The 21,563-nt window shown below is 40.1% G+C and overlaps 1 protein-coding gene across 1 annotated transcript; it reads right to left on the bottom strand.

The window, feature by feature from the left end:
• Window positions 1-200: 200 nt before the first annotated feature.
• On the bottom strand, window positions 201-20,956 carry arhgef15b (Rho guanine nucleotide exchange factor 15b). The gene is made up of 16 exons (XM_008435425.2): window positions 20,547-20,956; window positions 15,066-15,524; window positions 9,577-10,701; window positions 9,452-9,491; window positions 9,148-9,194; window positions 8,343-8,617; window positions 7,266-7,426; window positions 7,010-7,162; window positions 6,772-6,901; window positions 5,226-5,300; window positions 4,956-5,048; window positions 4,723-4,877; window positions 2,980-3,144; window positions 1,334-1,416; window positions 1,151-1,255; window positions 201-841 (listed from the first exon to the last, which is right to left on the bottom strand). Exons 2-16 carry the CDS (start codon window positions 15,451-15,453, stop codon window positions 681-683), a joined length of 3,156 nt encoding a protein of 1,051 aa, XP_008433647.1. The 5' UTR covers window positions 15,454-15,524; window positions 20,547-20,956; the 3' UTR covers window positions 201-680.
• Window positions 20,957-21,563: the final 607 nt, after the last annotated feature.

Raw genomic sequence — 21,563 nt, forward strand, 5'->3', positions numbered from 1 at the left:
ATAGTTTTTGGAATGAGTCTTTGATTTGGTTGCGGAGGCCACAAACTGGGCAATTTATCCTCCGAAAAACCCCCAAGACTTCAATTTGTCATTCTTTTTTTTACCTACTTGTAAAATATCTTTAATATATGTTCACGTTTGTACTGAGACATTAAAATGTTGTGTTCAATAAAAAAATTTTTCCTTTACAAACACGAGACTAAGATTATTATTTTTTATTAAAAGTACAACCGCTAGTTTAATCAAAACACCCTTTTACAATTTACATTTAACATATTTACATTTTTTTCCCCCTACAGAACTGTAGGAGGCGCAGTATTCCAGCACAATCGGTTTTAAATGTCCAGAGGTGATCTGCAGATCTTCACTCTAGATTCTTAAACTTAGCCGTCTCAGTGACAGTCAGCAGGATGTTTGACGTAGCAGGAACCGGAGACTCTGCATGACTCAACGTTGACAAGTATCTCTCAAGAAATGCAAAGAATGATTGGCATGTACAGTTTCCCAGTCGTAGTTAAAAGTGCATGCTGCGTTTTTAGCATCGGCAATAAAAGATCTAATTTTAGTTCTGCGTTACTTTGGTGGTATAAGTTGGGGCATTATTTACAAGGTGTTTGCTGATTAACAGCGTTCACTGGGATCTTATTGTCCTTTAAAGCATATGTCCGGTGTAGATGTACTCAGCAGGCCTTGCCACATTTCACCATCATCGTAGCCTGAGAGACCCTGTAGCGCTCCTTGACGTTTCTTCTCCTGACGTGCTCGTTGGTGATCTCGATGACGTTCGTGTCGGGGAACCAGCCCTTCTGACCGTCAGACAAACGCACTCCTTCGTACCAGCCTGGAGTTGAAACAATAAAAAAGAGGAAAAAAAACAGGAAGGGAAGGGGAAGAAGGTGGACGACAAACGAGGGAAGATTGAAGGTTTTTCTCTTCATGCAAGAAAGTTAAAAAAAATTAAACTACTAAAGGAAGGTTTGAGGATTAAGGGGGTGTATACATAAAGTCCAGGAATGGAGTGGATCAGTGAAACAAAAGCAAATCTGTTCACTTGATACAATCATTCAACCTATATTTGAAGCCCATATTTGCCAAAAAATTAAAAGATGTTTTGAAAATTTCTACGATGCATTTTTTGCCGGTTTTTTACCCTCATTGGTTTTGCAGATGACGTTGACGATCTCAGTGGGCTCCAGGCTGAGTTCGTCTGCTTGCTGGGCGATGTACTGCTCCACACACTGCACCTGAGGACAATCTGACACACACACACACACGACCGTAAGCATGGAACAAGACCAAACACACAGGGTCTGTGTGTCGATGCTGTTCTCACCCCATTCCTCATAAATCACTTCTTCGTCGACGACTTCTTTGGTGGTGCTGGGGAAAGCGGCCAACCATCTCTGCATGTCCGACCTGTTGACACAAACGAGCTTTGACTGGACTGAAGCAGAGCCTCGTGTTCTCCACCTCCTAATGAAAAGATGAGCTTCTGATGTGCTGACATGCAGCGTGTCGGGGTTTGCTGACATTCCTCTTAGTGTTAACCCTAAGAATGACTGATAATTTGCACAAATTGGATTTTATGTTTTTAAGGGGTTAGGTCAGGATTACCAAATTTCTCAAATATCTCTTCAAATTCATAAATACATTTACTTGGTATTAGACGAAATTGTCTTTTACACTGTGTGACTCGTGTTTGTTTGCATTTTCTTCCAGAAGCTTCTCAATAGTTTGTTGAAGTTCTGACCCGTTCCTCCTGACAAGTCTGGTGGAACTGAGTCAGGTTTGTAGGTCATCTTTGTTTTATATTTTCTGTCTTTCATTTACATTTACTTTATTGTCCTAAAGCAACTTTATGGTATCCTTGGGTTCACTGTCCATTTGAACCTAAGATTAAAACTTCCTGGTCGATATCCTGATATTGTTCCAATATTTTCACACAACACTCTTTCCTCGTGATTTCTTCTTCTTTTTCCTTTTCTTCTTCTTTCTCCTTTTCTTCTTCTTTTTCTTTTTCTTCTTCTTTTTCTTGGCTGATTTCTAGTTAAGATTTTGATAAGGTAGAAGTTTTATTTTCTCTCTCTGAGACCAACTCAGTTTCCTCGGCTTATGTGTTTGGGATCATTGTTTTGCTGAGAATCCCTCCCTTCATTTCATCTTCAGGTTCGAAACAATGTCTGCGTATATTTCTCAATTAGTTTTTTTTTTCCAAGTATATGAAGTCTGCTGGATCCAAATGGTCTTCATTGCCTCTTAAAGCCCTGAATCCAGCTGTAGTCAATCATGTGTGAAAGTTTTCCTTCCACTCAACTTCCCCAGATATGCTTTGGTAGCAGAAAACTTCTTTAGCAATGACCTTCTGTGGCTTTACCTTTCATGGCTAGGCCATAATATCCATCCATCCATCCATCCATCCATTTTCTTTACACCCTTGTCCCTCAGTGGGGTCAGGAGGTGCTGGTGCCTCTCCAGCTACGTTTCGGGCGAGAGGCGGGGTACACCCTGGACAGGTCGCCAGTCTGTCGCAGGGCAACACAGAGACACACAGGACACACAACCATGCACACACACACACACACTCACACCTAGGGGCAATTTAGAGAGGCCAATTAACCTGACAGTCATGTTTTTGGACTGTGGGAGGAAACCGGAGTACCCGGAGAAAACCCATGCAGAAAGACCCCAGGCCGGGAATCGAACCCAGAACCTTCTTGCTGCAAGGCAACAGCTCTACCAACTGCGCCCACTGTGCAGCCCCTAGGCCATAATATAACATGTTTTAAAAAATATCTTATTTTTATTAATATTTTCTGGGAATTATGATTTTTAATTATCTGTATGAGCTAATATGAGCAATAAACCTAAGAGAAACACTTGCGATACATGATTTCACGTGATGAACCTGAATAATATACAAGTTTCAGTTTTTAAATCTCATTACTAAATTGAAGCTTATTGAGATTCGCTTTTACTCACTTGGTCGGGGCTTTGAGGAGCCGCTCCATTGCACGTCCCTGGTGGTTTTCCAGCATGATGAGGTTGAAGCAGTTCTCGTAGGTCGCGCCACCAAAGCCTTCATCCAAAGACTGAGCCTGCACCAGAGATCGATGAGTGTGGTCCGTCACCACGTAGCGGTCTGAGCTGTTCACAACGAACCAGAACCAGAGAGCAGAGCTCAGTCAACTGCAAACAAGCAGCTGGAGGGAGGTTTAACTGGTTACACAAAAATGTATCAAAAAAACAACAGCCAATAAACAAAACAAGCAGATGTGTCACATGCATGAACTGTACGGGTGTCTCTTCTCTTAAATGCCTTTGACAACGTTTCCCGTTACATTTGAGGAAGTATCGAGTCAATTCATGAGTGGTGACAGAAAATCGAAGGCATGCAGTGGTTTGCAGTCGCATTCTTCACAGGTGAAATGTCATGACGGCAGAATGACGAGGGGAAAACAGCGAGAGAAATCTCCCAACCCAGAACACTGGAGCGGAGCCAAAGAACAAAACTTTAGTTCAGACCGTTTTCAACCTTCTGTTATACCAGCAGTACGGCAACAAAGGTTGCAAAACATTCCTCAAGTGATAAGTGTAAGTGACAAGCTTGTTTTCACTCGGATGGTTCCACATGCTGTATAAAAAGGCAAAGCAATTATAAAAATGTTTGAAATTAAATCTACCATTATTAATATTTTACTACATGACAGAATAATTTAAGAAAACACATCAAATTCAGAAATGTAAAGACATTTAATAGGATTTATTTAGAACTGTGTGACTTGGATCAAATGTCATGGATTTCCTTGAACAGGTTTTCACAATTACTACTGCTGGAGTTCTGGCCATTTCCTCCTGACAAAACTGGTGCAACGAGTTTATATTGATGTCTGCCCAGCTCTTCTCAACAGGACAGAGATCAGGCTTTGTGGTGGCCTCGTCAAAACACTCTGTTATCTGTAAGCCACTTTGCAACTGAATTGCTGGTGTGCTTCGAGTCGTGAAATATTTAGTATTTCCACTGAAGTACTTCCTTTATGATGTCATTGATTTGTTAAATGTGTCATTCCCTACTAAAGGAAAACAAATGCAACATATTTGTACTTTCCATTTAGGGTGGTGGATGACGCTTTATTTGACGGGGTGTGCATAAGGCAGACATGAAACTGTAATAAACGTGACCTGTCATGAACATGAAGTCTTTATGAATGTTTACGGCTGTTGTCATGAAGTGTCATTCGGTAAATAATTACACTTTTAAAGCACAGTTGCTTTAAAAGTTGCATTGAAAGTCCATTAAAAGTGCCAGCTTTGTATGATTTTGTAAATAATGACAATTTAATGTAAAGTTGGCACTCTTAATGGACTTTCAATGCAACATTTGGAGCAACTTTGCTTTAAAAGGGTCATTATTTACCAAATGRCACTTCATGACAACTGTCATAAACATTCATAAAGACTCCTTCAAGTTCATGACAGATGTTGTCATGTTTTTAACAGTGTCATGTCAGACTTATGCACAGCCCATCAAAGTGTTACCGGATTGGGTTCTCAAGCTTGCTAGCTTGCGCTTTTTCCTCCAAATGTAAAGATGGTTATAGATAAAGAAGAAAAAAAAAACGAGGTGCGTCTTTTTATAGCGCATGTAGGCTTTTGGTTTCAGTGGTAAGTAGTATTTTTTAATGCATCATAGATAATGTTTATTCAACAGCTTTTCTATGTTACCTTTTCTTGATGGTAATTAGTAGGTAGTCGTTAAAAAGGAAGAGGTAAACTGGAGAGAACTTGGCCCTCATGTTCACAAAGGTTTTTGCTTTCGACATTTCTTGCAGCTCTCCCTTCTTCTCCAGAAACCGAGTCTCAGAGATGATCGGGATGGCCTGGCGAGGACAGAATGCAGTTTAAACTCTTCATAATTAATAGACGGACATATCAAAGGCGTACCGGTCTGGGCTTACCCTGAGCCTGTCAAACTCGAGCATCTTCGAGATTTCAATTAGCTCTTCCATCTGCCTCATCTTTCCCACGTCTCTGTTGCAATGATCAATGATCTGTGTGCGAGTCGAAATGCTTATTTTGCTTTTTAAAACAACTCCCTCTGCCACTTTAAATCATTCCTCATTCGGCAGGAAATCCGCACCCAACACAATAGCTGGTATAAGATCTCCAGTTATGTAAAGCAGCGCCCATGTATGTGGAGGGGAAAGTGAAGAGTGAGGGCTGTTTACCTTAGCGACAGAGGCCAGAGCGTTAGAGGCCGTCTGCTCCTCTGGCGTTCCCTCTTTTGTTCTCTTCAAGATGTTCTGAAACGACAAACAAGCTTTTATCTAAGCAGCTCGTTCTTTCCATGCGGATCCTAAACAGGTCGCGGGGTGGAGGTGAGGCGCGTCCACGACGCGTGTCAGGAAGCAGCAAGGATTACTCTGGAGTGATGGCATTCCTCACAGTCACGCAGCAAGACGACTACTGGCAGTTAAAGGAAATAAACAGAAACCGAGAAGGATCACTCTGCTCTGAATGTGCTGACAGAAAATATTTAAAGCTTTTGCGAGCTAATTGTTTGAATTCTTCAGTTCACCGCCTAAACCAGAGCAGAACAAGCCTGTTTAGAAATATGTATCACCTGTACAGGTCATCATAATCATCACACTTAAAACATTTGGTACACATATGAGCAAAATATGTTGTTTTTACACAATTATTTGCAAAAGTTTTAAACCACCCATCATTTGTTTCACACTTTGAACCCAACGAACAGGCCTTCCTGCTAACGTCTAAATAGTCTTGATTATTTTCAGGAGGTTTGTTTTGTGACGTTTAATGCTACTTCACTCTCTGGGAACAGGAAAAAACACCAGAGCTGGTAAACCAGCTTCATCAGATAAATGGTAAGTCATGTCTTCGAAAACTAAGGGAACAACATGCAGCAAATACCTGACACAGAACCTGAAGTCCTACATAGCTTCACCACGTACTGTAAACTCACTGGTCAGATTATCATCTGCAGTATGCTAAGCTTTCAGTTAACAGCCCTGAGTTATCTTTGATATTTCTATAGATTTAGCTAGATAATATGAGTTTGTGAAGAGGTCTACTTTCCCACGTTCTTCTGTTACATACTTCAATATTCGACTACTACATATTTACTTTAATAGAGTTCTCTTGATCAACTTTTATAAGTCCATTTATTTTCCCTTAGAACAAAGGTTTACAACAGCGACAACAGTGTGCCAGAGCCTGTTGTTGGTGTGTTAATAAATAAGTGAATGCCTCTAGTTACTGTGATAAATGCAACATTATCAGAAACCTGTAATTTCCAGGATTCCATCATGTGCTCCAGACTCAGCCGATGACCCTGTTGACTCAATAATCACACTGCTGATGTTAGCATCCACACTTTAATGGTCGCCATTAACAGTTAACAACATGCGCTCCTGTGCTCCTCACACCGCAGAATGAAAAAAAAACTACAGCTCTAGCCCTGCCTCTCACTACCTTGCTTTGACAAATGGTGAGACAAATCTCACACATGCGCAGTATGCTACTTACAACTTAACAGATTGCCACTTTTAATTTAAATCTGAAACAAAGTTAAAAGGCATACAGATTTTTTTAGAGACAGCTACAAATGTAGCTCTTTGTGTTCTAGACAATCTTTTAAATTGTGATTATTTTATGGCGCATTTATGGCTTAAAGTTTAAAGTGTGAGCAAAACTCAGCCTTCCACCATTTTTTCTGTCTTTAAAATATAAAACCGGCATGACGCTGCTCACCTCGAGGAGCATCTTGATGCGTGTTATCCGCTGGAAGGGCAGCAGCAGGAAGGAGATGAAGGGCAGCCGCTGACACTGAGGCAGTTCCTGAAGGCGGTTGATGACTGTGGCGAACTGTTCATTGGTCTTCCTGCAAGTATGCAGAAAATCAGATTACATTGAATCAGCTTTTGTATTCCTGCAAGTCACCCTGATTTTACTGGCAATTGTTTTTGGTGATGTGAAAGTTGCTTCTTACATGAGTCGGCTGAAAGTCTTTTCCTGGTAGGTCTGGTTGCGGACATAGTCGATGTAGGTGGGGAAGTTGTGCTGGGCGTGGAAATGGAGGATGTTGCATATGTCTGAGAAAATGATCTCCTTGAATATGTGCTCTTCCAGGTCTTTCAGGAACCTGCAGCAAACGGTTTCATGAAACACCTCCGGATAAGAGAAGAGCTCCAGCTGCATCAGGAGTCGCATTCTTTTCTGTGTCTCTCGTGGTGTTGACCTCTCACCTCTCGCTGACCTCGCGAACCTTCAGGATGTTGGAGAAGAGGGTTTTCCTGTCACTGATGATGATTGTCTCTGTCAGTTCCCGGTTTTCCATGAAGTGCTCAGTCAGAACGTAGAGGGACCGCAGGTAGGAAGTCTCGGAGGTCAGGACCTCAAACATGCTCTACCAAGAAGAGTCAAAGTCAAACACTGAAACTTGGAACAGGGTTACACGGTTACATTACTTCTTCAGTCCTGTTAATGTTTCCAAGAACTGCCAAACATCCTGTGCTTAAGCTGATCTTTCCACAGAAATGTCACCAATAAGTTAGCAAATATTTCAATATATTATAATATTATATCAACAACTTATTTCAAAAAGTAAAGTGTTTTAAAAAGTGTTTTATACAAGTTTTCTGCGTTATTCACTGACTTCCCTAAATTTTTTAAGACCATTAGAAATTGTACAAAAATGTACAAAAGAAGATCACAAATAAATTGCATGGGTTGTCAAAAGAAGAAGAGTGCTAATGGCTAAGATGTACATCATCCAGCCAACCGGTGATAAATTAGAAATTACCCACGATAGACGCAAAGAAAAGCTAGCTAGCTTTACCTGGCTAGTTAGCAAGGGTATATTAGCAGCTAAGGACCGTTAGCCATAACCGCCTCAAGTCACAGACGATGTCTCTGTGCCAAGCAAATTTTTTGCCTAACAGCAAAACTCCATGAGAAAAAAAAGAAAACCACATAGAAAATATAAGATTAAATATTCCTTCCACAACAAATTTAAGACCTGTGATTAACATATTTAAGGCATTTTCTCAACGAATTTAAGACATTTTAAGGTTTTAATTTTAGATGAATGAATTTAAGATGTTGTAAGACCTATTAAGGATGCACAGATACCCGTTATATCGATTCATTACACATAAAGTGTCATGTGTTGCATCATCGGAAATACTGGTCATTTGACAGTCGCCGACACTCAAAGTACAGATAGTCCTAAAACATGAAAAGTGTGAGAACACGAGTATCACTTTAAGACTATGACTTGTAGGTAATACTTTGTCTGCTTTCAGCATGTTTGTCCTCCTCACCTCCTGGTACTTGATCTGGTCAACAGTGAGCTGGTCCAGCAGTCCACTGTCCCGTACGGTCGGATGTTGCTGCCACAAGGTGGTTTGACTCAATGCGGGCACAGGGCTCCCTCTGGCTCCAAAGTTCCCCTTTGACTTTCCAGACGTTTTTTCGCTGAAACGCGCCGCAAATTCCATAGCGTAGTCCATGCTGGTTTTGCTGATGTTTCGGATCACGGTCTGTCGATGAATCTCCTTTTGGATTGCGAAGTCGTTGTACGTTTGGTACAGAGGCTCTGAGGTGAGACAAATCCACGTTTTAGAAAGATTTTAGTTTGTCCCCAGCATGCATTGTTGCAAAGACATGATTAAGAAAAGAACATGAGTCCCTTCAATTAAAAAGCAACAATTACTTTATTTATATTCAAACACGACACAGGTGATAGCGAGGTGTATTCTTTCTACACACAGCTTGCAAAATGTAAACAAAAATAAAACAGTAAGATTGGAAGGACAGCATCTGTGAACACCAATTTTTCAAGTCTCGCTATAGATTTAATATTGGAGTTAGGTCTGGACTTTGACTAGGCCTTCCTATTGTATGAAAATGCTTTGATCTAAACTACTGTAAACCATAAAATCCCAATAAAATGAACCATTGAATAGGATGTGACTCATTGTGCCAGGCTGTTGTTTATTTGCACACAGATACAACCAGAAGAAGTTGCTCTGCAGACTTGCTTTTGACCAGACGTGCTTTCAGCTCCACTTGCAACTTGGATCACTTGTGTTAATAGTGATACTTTACGATGTATCTGAGCCTTACCGTCTGTCAGGCACAACTTGAATGAAAAATTCCTTCTGACTGGAGACCTGAAACAGGAAACACAAAGTGAGACGGGAACAGTTATCAGAGCTACTTTTCCTTCTGTGGGGAACAGTTGGATTCATGACATCATGTGTTGTCATCACCCGTTGTTGCTTAGAAAAATGACGATGTAGGTCAGAAATGATTTGTTGCCAATTGCAGTCTGTTCACATGGACTAGTTATAGAGGGGCTACTATAGAAAATTTACTTTTTTGAGTTTTATATCATGTTATAATGTTATTCCTAACATTAACAACTTACCCGTCTGTGTCTTCTTTCTCTCCATTTCTTTTATTTTCTTCTATTGTAAAAGAAAAAACAAGTATTGGTTCAGATAATGAGTAATTCAGCACAGGAGGAGATTCTGATCTCACTTAAGTACAAACCTGACAAGTTGGCGGACTGCATCGAGACACTGCTGGCCCTCCTGGAGTGGGTCTTCGGTGGAGCCGGTGGGAGTCTGCAAGGAAGCAGAGGGCTGCTTGGAGGAGACGTTTTGGGGGGTTGTGGTCTGACCCGACTGATTGTGAGGTTGCTGCTATAGACCGGAGAGCCGTTCACAGGAACCCTCGGTAGAATGGGAGGTGGTTCTGTTGGGTTCTCAAGCTCAGGTGTAGCGTCCGAGGGGCCGTGGGCACGTTTCTCCTGTCGAGCTGGGTGGTGAACTCTTATTTGAGGAACTTCGTGCAAGTCATTCCTAGAAGATGAGAGTTTTCTAGCGCCCTGATCAGGGTCAGGCAGCTGGAGCTCGTAGATACTACCCCCCTCGTCATCTTCTGGGGGTTGGCTTGGGAGCGGTGGAGGCTGAGGATTTTTTTGCAGTGAAGGCTGACAGCGAGGAAGGGCAGCCAGAGGACCATGGTCTGAAAGCTTTTTCAGACCCCCAGCCAGCGCAATTTCCAGAGACTGATGGAACTGTGACTTCGGTGTTTTCACATCTCTTGGCCCATTCTTCCCCTTCCCTTCATTTTCTCCCTCTTTAATCTTCTCACCAACCTTTCCACCATGTGCTCCATCAACTTCCACAGGATGCAGCACATCCTGTGGAAGCTGATGTGCTTCATCTGCTGGATTCACTTCCACCTCCTTCGGCTGTTCCACTTCATTCTTTTCTTCGTGATCATCCCTCTTTTTCTCTGAGTCATTTTTTTCCACCTTATCCTCTGCTGCCTTCAGTTCCCCCTCCTTCGTCTGTGCTGGTAATTCAGACTCATATTCTTCTTCCTGTCCTCCAACTTCCTGCTCTTCCCTTTGCACCGCCTCTATTTGATTTGCTTTCTGTACCGTCACATCTTTCTCTTCTCTCCGCTCTTCCCCGTTGGTCTGACCCTCCCTGCCTGGAGAGTCTTCATCCACAGGCACCCATATGAGCATCATGCCAGGTCTCTTTAGGTGACATATGCAGGTGCAGATTTTGTTGCAGCTGCGACTGAGAGGACTGTATAGCAGGTCCTCTGCGTTTGCTTCGGGCGCTCTTGTCCCCTGATCCTCCACCTCCTTCCCATCAGGTGCTGGAGACACACAAGAGGTACAACTTCATTTTTGACTGGTTTCATGCCATCTTGACCCCCTCCATCTTTGACATTTTTTAATTAGCTTCATGCATTTCACCACTACAGTTTATTGGAAAAGTATTCATACCTTTTAAACCTTTTTTATATCTTATAACCACAAGCTTCAACGTATTTGAACAAAATTCATTCAAAAAGACCAAGACAAAGTAATGCATAATTGACAAGTGGAAAAATTTGCGTTCAGTTCTCTAGCAGGAAGAGCATTTTGTGTACTTACAGCTGCAAGTCTTTCGGAGGGAAGGCATCTAGACACTGAACTCTTTTCACTACTCTTTACAAAACAGTTCCAGCTCAGATTGGATGAAGAGCGTTTGTGAAAATCAATTTTTAAAGTCTCGCCAAAGATTCTAAATGGGATTTAGCTCTAGAAAAGTGTCTCCAAAGCATGATGCTGCTACCACAGTGTTTTATTGTAGTGATAGTGTGTTCAGAGAGCTAGTGATGTACAGAGTCAGTTTTCTGCCACACATAATATTTTAAATATGGGAAAAGAAGCAGGTTTGTGGAGTGCACCACTAACCTTTTGACTGCTTCTCCGACTGATGCTCTCAGTAAGTCAGTTTAGGTAGAAAACCATGTCCTTGTAGGTTTAGTGCACACTTTTTCCATTTTAATGTGATTTACTCAACAGTACTCTGAGTCGTTAGAGGCTTGGGATGTTGTTAAAGTAGTATATATTTTCCAGGCACACAGTGCCACAGGTGTTATAAAAATGTCGCATAAACCAAACATTGACTTTAAAGAAATTTGATTTCGCAATTTGGCTCCTTGAATTGGGTCACTGTCTCTTTAAGAAGCTCTTGCTCTGACACTTCAGCACGCCATCACAGCAGCGCTCCTCCATGAAGCCGTTTACAAGCCGGTCTTAGGCGCATTGGAGAAAAAAGCTCAGCATACTCGAAGCTGTGAGAGGCATTTTGAAAATAGGTGGCGCTTTGTGGGAGCAACTATTTAGGCTCCCATGAATGGTTGCCACGGGAGATTAAAATATTCATCAAACATGCATGGAAGAATCAAAGCAAGGAACACCATTATAACATGATATAAAGCTAAAAAGGTAAAATTTACATAACTTCCCCATTTTTAACAAAAATCCAACAATGCTATAAACTTCTCTATTATTTCTACCCTGCTTGGTGAGTTTATTGGTCTTCAAGACGCTTTGTGATAAACTGATGTCCTCTAACAAACTTCTGAGGCCTTCACAGAGCACCTGGATTTATACTGAGAATAAAAAGGTGACTTTTTGTTGGACTGGATTTTATTCAGGAGTTCCAGAGTAGAAGGGGCTGAACAGAAATCGCCAGCACACCTTTAAGTTTTTAATTGAAAAATAAGCCATGCATCATTCTCCTTCCATTTCACTACTCTGCACAGATTTGTGTTGGTCTACCAGTCAATCTATGCATTGAGGTCTGTGGTTGTATTGTGTTATGTAATGCTAAAGGCTATGAATACATTTGCAAGTACGTGCAAATAAAGTGGTGTTGTACATGATTCTCTTTAACTGGAATAGTTGGAGCACTCCAGGAAAAATCTCTAATACAGGTCAGAAAGTCAACATGAAAACAACAATAAGAGGAAAAAAAAATTATAAAAAGCTGATTGCTTTTCCTCCCCTGGCTATTTCCTACAGTTCCTGCACCGAAACAATGAAATATTTTTAGGTCAGCGCAGCCAGGGGCTTCCTTCTCCCAGTGGGACATATGTGCCACTCCGCCCCTGGAAGCCATCCTGAAGGCACGTGGCACATGTCCAAAACCTTTAAACTGGTTCATTTAAAAGGATAAGAAGAGCAGCAGCTCCTCCACTAGACTCCTCCCAAACAGCTGAGCTCTTCCACGTACAACTCATACATAAAACCGAAGGCAAGGGCTGGAATGCGGATCAGCGGCTTTACCTTTATGTTTTAGCTACGTAGCTTCTCCTCTACTGGACAGAGCCACTCATTCCCAACCCTGAGTTGGTTGGCCACCTTTTTTGCAAAGGCAGATCATGCTAGATAGAAAATCTAATCCGTTAGTGCAGTAATACTTTGAACGTAAAATAATGTAGTTTAAATCTACATGCAGAGCTCCAGAAAAAATCCAAAAAAAAGAAAAGATATCCATGAGCTGCAGTTCTAGTACTCAATAGGCGGATATATTTACGAACAGTCACTAAACTGATATTTAGATTTTTTTAACAAGGATCAATTTAAAAAAATACTTTATTTATCCAAAAGGGAAATTAAATGTTGTCGTAACTCATAATATTCAAGGGTCTTCAAAGTGTTCTTGTGGATCACGATGCCACAGGTAGGAAGGATCTCCAGTAGCAGCAAGTCTTGCAACGACTCCTAAGAGGCCTCTGACTGAAGTCATTGTTGCTATATGATAATCTGATCACCTGATGACTAACAGCTCAGTTCAGGGCAGCAGAAATTGAGCCATTAGTATTTCACAGTAGCAAGTCCTGAATGACACTATTTGTTGTTTGCAAGCACTGCTAATCCAGGTCATTTCCTCTTGCCACTCCTATTTAAATTTCTCTCTGGCGGTATGGTTAAAGAAGCATCATAGAGTCAATGGTTTCGACTTCCTCTTCTGTTTCTACGTCCATCAAGTTTAATTTTCAGCACCTCTGGGATTTGGGGTCATAGGTCAGGTATTATAAGTTTTTGAGATAATAATCAGCTGCTCCTAGTTGAATTTGACAAAAATGACAAAAACAAAACAAAAATAAAAGAATTTCATCAGAACTAACTGAGCTATTCCAACATGCTGTCACCATTAGATCAATTTATTACACTTGGTAATAAATTAATTTACTCCATGGATCCCTCAAGTTTAGGAGACATGTTATTTGTGAGAATGAGCCAGAAGATTTCAGTGGCTTATGTGAAAAATTATTCCTCCCAAAATCGTCAGACAATTGAGAGAAAATGAGTGATAATGAAGGCAATCATTAAAAAATAATAATAATTTGAAAGACCTTAAGAAAACTTGAAGAATTGTTGATTAGCACAATGTAAGAGAAAATAAGAGTCGAGTCGGCTTGAGACGTGTTCTCAGCTTGGCACATAATCTCAGGTTATCTAAATTTTTTTTTTAATTTTTTTATATATGATATATATGATAAGAGATCCTTTTGTTATATCAGGACAAAGGTGATCCATGAAACATCATGTGACCTTTTAATGAGCCTCAGCGAAAATACAACAATTATATAACAATCGTTTCACTTTACTGAGGTGAGATCATTAAATATCCACTTCCTCCACTGGAATGCGCACACAAATTTCATTGAATGCCATGCGCCAAAAACCAGAGTCTTAAATATTTGTAGTTCTCAGGAGCGGAAGGAGACTCTGCTGCTCCGTGTCTCACGTCAGTCAGTCGGGCTGGCACAGAACAGCTGAGCTGACTGACCTGTTTACAGCTGTCAGAGCAGAAAAGAGGAGGGTGCCGAGCCTGTCCGTTTGTCAGCTCCCTGACTCTACTGTACATTTTAGATGTAAAAGCAATTCATACCAGACTGCTAACTGCTCCTCCATGCTTCACGCTGCATGTGTATAAAGAACTGCATTCTTGTCACCGTGTCTTCAGCTGGTGTTTGTGCATTTTATTATATATTTCAGCTTATTTTGCTTCTTTGTGTGTTAAAAGTTGCAAAAAAATGTGTTGCAGACTGTCAGGCGTATCTAAACTGAAAAAAGAGTCTTGAAAGAGAAAAATTAAACTTTTTCTTGTCAAATTTATTTTTGAGCATGGGTTTAAAACGAGCCTGAGTTCAGAGTTCAACGTGAAACCGCTACCAGCTCAGGCTAAACTACAAGTTGTGTGTGAACCAGTTGGAAGATACAGGAACTGAGAATCACATGGGTGCATCACATGAAGATAAGATGCAGTTTTTGTGGTCTGATCCTTGTAGTAAAGACCAAATATTTGATAAATAAAAATGCAGGTGAAAGCCTTGATCCTACGTCGTTACTGATGGTTTTGGATAGTGCAACGAGATGAATGGAGGAAAAGTTTGTTGGTTAAGAAGAAAGAGGAAGAGTCTAAACCAACGGAAAAATTTTTTTTTTTTTTTTTAGAACAGGTGATCTGGGTGTCCTGGAACAAAACTAAAAGTGGCATTGATATGCTTTAGCTCACTCACAACTTCATTTTACTCTTCAAGTATTCCCAGAAAGAAAGAAAGAAAGAAAGAAAAGACCTCCCTACCTGACCAACAGATTTCTAGCTTGCACTGAACAAAACAAGGGGCTAACATAAAATGATCCCATTTTGAATCACAGACTTGATCGGCTGCCGTACCTGATCGTCGTTTGTAAATGTTCATGCCTTCGCTCTCCTCTCCTATGCTCTCCGTTTGTCTCTGCAGGAAGCGGCTCCTCTTCTTGGGCAGCGGAGGCGGCGGCGTCTCGTGTTGTGGGGCTTTGCTGTCAGGTTTGGGTCTCGTCTCAGGTGGTTTTTTCACCTGTGTACTTGGCGAGAGTTCTGCGGCACCATTTGCCAGCTGCTCTCCTGCTGCTTCGCTGGAGTCCTGCTTGGTGAAGCTTTTTGCTATTTTCTTGACCTTTCCCTGCGTCGAGCCTCCGCCCTCAGGTGAAGGTGAGGTCCTGTGTAGCAATCGAAGAGGGATTTCTGGTTTTGGTTTGACCTCTGGCTTGAGGGGCGACACAGATCGTTCCTGGACAGACATCGCAGCTGATGGTTGCTTTCTGTTTCAGAAAAGAGTCAGAGGACTGGAAAGCGTGGGAATTTCATCATCACCTGATGAAAGAAAAAGACAAAATGGAACATTTAATGAGTGTCTTAAGCAACTTTTTACAACAGGGCAGTAAATGCTCATTACACAGCGACATCAGGATGCCATCCTGGGTTCAGACTTTGAGCTCTGAGCTATAAATCTGCCTAAGGAAGAGGTCAGGATCTGCTCTGCATGAGGTCCAGTCCTTTCCACTGAACACCCGTTTTAAACCCACGATAACATCAAAGCAGCTCAACTGGGTATTGATTAGTCTGTTTGCCTCGCTACATCTGGTGACGTTTTCATTGTCTCTGATTCAGATTCCTTTATATTCTTCTGAAACTTCTTTCAACGTTAATTATTTACAGATGAAAGCACTGCATTAATTATTCATTTACTACTTTATAGCCCTGTAGTTTCAGCAGCATCAGGGAAAAAAATATTGATCAGTAATATTACACTGCAAAAAAAAAATAAAAATCTTACCAAGTATTTTTGATATAGTTTCTAGTGAAAATACCTTGAATACATTTGAAATAAAACAAAACTAATTTACAAGTAACTTTTCAGCACTAGAGGTTTGGTTTAAGTGAATATTTTTTTAATATTGATGAAAAAGTGCCAACTATATCAATATCAGACTAGGATAACCAGAGTAAATACAACATGCTGTTTTAAATTTGAAAAAAGCTGCAGTATTCAATCAGCTGGATGCAATGTGAACTTACAACTTCCTTCTGAAGTTTCATCACCTTTACAGATGCCATCAAGGATTTATGATAACTGGTGATGAGTCTTTTACGTCGCTGTGGAGAAATTTTGCTTACTCTCCTTTACAGATTGCATGAAAAATAAAAATAAAAAATAAAACACTGAAACAACTTGAGAGTTTTCAAGCATCTTTCAGGTCCTACTAGCATCTAAGTTGCTATTGAGTCCAGACTTTTACTAGGCCACTCCAAAACCTGTTGTTGTTTTTCAGCCATTCAGAGATGGACATACTGGCGTGCATGAGATAATCGTCCTATTGTTGACAGATTAAATGCCCCTTTTGAAAAGAACAACAACCTTCAAGCAGGTGTTAAACACACTTTTCATCAAATCCATTGTTGGATGGATTCTAATCTTAAATGTTTTCATGATCCGTAATTAAGACATCATCAAAAATAACAAATAAATTAAAACATAATTCTCTGTGATCAAGTGAGACGGCCTTTTGTGTCCTTTTTGGTCAGCACTTGTGACTTGAAACTCTCCACTTAAATCACAATTCACTTGTGATTTACCAAAAGAAATGTACTTCCCCGCATAGGGGCAGGTTGGTTTGGATCCCTTTTCCCCCTAGCTATCGATATTATATTTTATAAATGGCTTTTTGTATGTAATTAGGTTATCTTCATCTGGTTGTAAACGTAGTTTGATGATAGAAAACATTCATATGCCCCAAAACAGAATTAACTAAACTTTTAAGAACATTTATATTCTGTTTTTATTTCTTATATTTGATAGAAACAAAATGTTTTTGTTATCACCGCGGCGCTAATCCCAGTGCTAATCGGACTAAGCAGTTTCCTGGGTCAGATCTTGCATGGGGACTTTCTGCATCGCGTTTCCTTTTGGTACACAGAATATATGAATGCATGAACTGAACAAGAAAACAAATCTCAAATCTTCTCTGTCATATATAGGCAGAGTCATATATAGGTGCAAATTTTCAGAACTTTTTCTAGCACTTCCCAGTGGCAATTAATGTTTTAACTAGCATTTGTGCGACTAAGGCGCCATTTAACTTCCTTGTTCAATGAAAAGGAACGTTAGGAACCAGACATTAAAATGCTTTTCCGATTTTATCTACTGGTTCTGTGCCAAAATATGCCAGTAATCTTCAAAATACCCCTAACCCTCTTATTAACCAACAACGTAGGTATGACGCTTACAAAACCTGGGACTCTTAGTATTTATTAGGTAAGATATTTATCTCTAAGCATCTCTGTTTCCTTGAAGAAAGTTAACAATTTTATCTAGTGAAACTAAAGCTCAGTATCTTGACCTGTTCTCAAACTTTAAGTAGGTAAGATGCCCTGGTTGGCATGGAGCTGGAGCGTGGAAAGAAGACGGCATATTTACTCTGTTTCTGTTAGGCAGGACCGGCACTGCGGGATGTTCAGAAAAATAAGATAAGTCGGAGAAGTTATTAATACACTAAATATAAGTCAGCTTCTTTAGCCTTTCAACACACTGTACATAAACCAAAAGATAAGATTGCAACAAAATGTGCAAATTCAAATGAGGGAGTCTCCACTGGTGGTCATAAGATCTTAGCTTCCTGCTGAGACTGAGCTGACCGACCTCTGAGGTCTGTCTGTAGCGCTTTGATTAACAGGATGCTGTACTGCCATTATAATGTCATATAGTTTTTAATGCAACACAGAAGTTTATATAGACAGAATAAAAAGGCACATAAACTTTTTTTTCTCACTCTCTCAAGTTAAATCAGACCAAACTTCTCGGTTTTTAGGTCAGTTGGAATGACCAAAATTATAAAAAGAAATTTTGCTAAATGCCACAATAATGAGAGAGAAAACCTGTCAGAGATTTACTTATTCAAATTCAATTAAATTCAGGAATACTATATTGATCCCAAAGGGAAATTAAATGTTGTTGTAACTCTGGTGACGGCTGTGGGCAGGAAAGATCTCCTACAGCGTCTGTATCACAACAGATTTCAAGAAGCATATGATGGTTTTTCTATGACAGGCTCATGAAGAGGAGGGTCAGGGTTGTTTATAATTCCCTTTATTTTATGTCACTTTACTATTATGTAAAGCTCTGTGTTGGTCCATCACATGAAATCCCAAAGGCGAATACTAAGATTTGCAGATTTTACATGGCAAAATTTGACAAGTTCAATGGGTGTGAATACTTTTGCAAAAAGCTGTTATAAAAGGTCTTAAGGTAGAAATATGAGGAAGTGAAATGTGTCTAATCTGAGTGACCAAATGTCCACACTACAGATTGTCCTCACCAGATTTATTTGATGTGAGGGAAGCAGCAGGTAAATCAAAAGCAAACAGAGGATACAGGGGTTAGTCATCCTCTGAGTCATGCCGCATAAAGATGCCACAGCATTGCTTTGTAAAATAGCTACACACACACACACAGACACGCAAGCACACGCACACACACACACACACACCTAGGACCTGGTTGCAGTAAATGGTTGCAGTAAATGCAGTAAATTTTAAGTGGAACTGCTTCACTGAAAATAGCAAATAATCCAAGAGGAACACATATTAATTTATTCCCTTGATTCAGAAGAATTATCATTTAAACAACTTGGGAGATGATTTTAACAACTATTCAGTGAAGGGTGCTGAGAAGAACAGCATGGTGCCAGCTTCAGCGCTCTAGTGTGGTGGTGGATTAAGGTAAAAAAAGGAGATTAAATAACATTTACCTGGATCTAAAGACCATTTTGAGTTAATCAATTAGAGCAATTTTAATTAATGTCGAGGAGTTTGAAGACATTTTTAAAGGGACTCTATGTTTCAATATGATACTTTGAGCTTGTAAAGAGTACTGTGTATTTAATGGATAATGCAACTTTTTTTCTCTGTTTCAATTAAGTCTCCGGAATTTATCAAAACCCGTGTAGAGCTATGTTTTTTAGTGAGTATTAACTGAAAGGTTCAGTAACTTTAGTTTTTACCTAAAAGTGATTAAAACTGTACAGCAAATAAAATCATTGCAGTCAAAAAAAACCATTACATCATGTTCTTGATCTGCAAGCGTTCGTCAGCCAGTTTGTAAGAAAAGTGCACCAGCTTGTCGGACCAGTTTGGACGGGCCATTTTGACTGCCAATAAGAAGACAGAGTTTCATGTTTCATATTCAATCACACTGAAAATGCACACACTGAAGAGTTAATGTTACAAGATGATTATTTTTTAATTCACAACAATAAGGAAATGTTTTAGAGTCAACGTGAGGCAAGGAAGTACAACAGCAGCAGGTTTGAGTAGGGTGGAGCTGCGTCTTTCCCAGGTTTTAGATTTGGCCCTCTGGTTATTTTCATTGTGCTGAGTGACATACAAACTGAAGGGTGTGTTTAATCCAGGCAGTGGGAGACTGACACATTGTGATTGTGTTTTAAGGGGACGAAGGACAAAACAAGTCCCCTTATTCTCTCTTTTAGACACACTCTACCCCTTTTGTCTCTCTTTGCCCCAATGACCCAGTTGGTTCAATAGCCCAATCCAGCAGTTTACAGTTTTGTCTATGTACTCAGGGCAGATCAGTGGACTTTACTGTAATACTATTTGTCTTACTAAACCCAATACGAGTGGTGTGACCCCCTAAACCAGCCCAGTTTGAGAACAAGAGGGGCTGCTTTGAAACACAATTCCTTTTGTGTGTGATGGACACAGTTCGCCATCTGTCTGAAGTGTCTGAAATAAAGTGGCTGGAGGGGAGGGGGACTGCAGTGTATGTGAAGAGTGGGTAAGCTCCACGCTGGCCAGGGAAAGCGGAAAAGGTGTTTCAGGAAGGAGGGCGGATACATGGGCAGATGGGATGAGAATCCAGGAAAAACATGGAGACACTCCTGCTGACATGTTGGTTGTAACTACTGAGAGAAGAGTATTCCTGTATGTGTTATTAATTATACTGAGATGATATTCAGATTATATTTATTATATTAATAAGTTGCTAAATAAAAAGCTAAACCCTTACAGATAACTACATATTAATAAAAATGGGTCTAATATGCAGAAAAGAACAGGAATTATTCTGTAGTTATACGTTCATTATTGGGTTATATGTTTTTATGTTAAACAACAACAGAACCATAAAATTTCTTTACAAACTGGGACAAATGTCACTTCTTTAAAATAAAACAAGATTATAATATCATGTAAAGTTATGACAAGTAGCTGTTTTCTATAGGAGAACAGGTGCTCCGCCAACCAATCCAAACTAGCTAAGCAACCCAAAATTTACTTACTCTCATTTAAACTAAAACATATAAGATAAAAAAAAAAACTTACCAAAACCAGGTTTTGACTGTTCCGCTTTGGTTTTGCGGGTCTACAATGAGTATAGCATCTTGAACTACTTCTCTTTGGAAAGTCAGAAAGCCGCTCGGTGTAAACTCCGCTCCCGTCACGAGGAAAACTTAAAAAACGGTCGTTGAAAATGACAAAAAAAAATTAATATCCGGTAAGCTCAATTCAATTCACAAATGTCTGTCTGTCGGTCGTGCTGTGTGCGCTCCCATCACTCCCCTTGTTGTTGTCTCGTCTTTGTTACAAGCGCCGTTTTTGAGAGGAGCAGGAGAGCTGCCCCCACCCGCTCTTCCCGAGGTTCGAACCGACAAGTCATGAACAGTAAAACTAACGGTTTCCGGTGGAGCGTTTCAAAATAAAGCAAAATTTGACGAAGAGACTCCGGAAGTGGTTTCAAAATAAAACCTTTCGCGAATAAGAAAACCACACTACACAAACCGTACTGTTACGTTGCATATAAACACAATTATATTCCTCCACTCAGTGTTTGGAGGTTAGATTATTAGCACACAAGAGGGCAGAGTAAAATTACGTCGGCTTGTCTTCAGGTAGAGAGAAATATTTGCTTATACCTAGACAAGTGTTTGCCTTTGCCTCAGTTTGTTTGCTCAGTGTTTGGAAACCCACATAGACAGGCATAGATGCTGCCAGTACGTATGTTTTACTTATTATTTGTAAATCAACTCGGGAAATGTGAATTTATTTGTTTAAGAGTACTTTTTTTTCTCCTTCTCCAAGATTGTGAGCATATGTTTGTTTCATTAAGATGTATTTTAAAACAATTTCCAGTTATATCATAAATCAATATTTAATATCTTTTGAGGTTATTAAATATAACCTCAAAACCTTAAGTGAAATTTAAAAAAATCACTTTTATATAATTTTGTTTATTGTTTAAGATTCTCAATCTGTATGATCAAGTATCAAGAGAAAGAGAAAGACAAAATGAGTGGAATTTCCTCTGTTGGGTGCCCATGCCCTGTGTAGGCAAAGAGAAAG

The sequence above is a fragment of the Poecilia reticulata genome, linkage group LG18 (assembly GCF_000633615.1).
Source record: "Poecilia reticulata strain Guanapo linkage group LG18, Guppy_female_1.0+MT, whole genome shotgun sequence".
Lineage (NCBI taxonomy): Eukaryota > Metazoa > Chordata > Actinopteri > Cyprinodontiformes > Poeciliidae > Poecilia > Poecilia reticulata.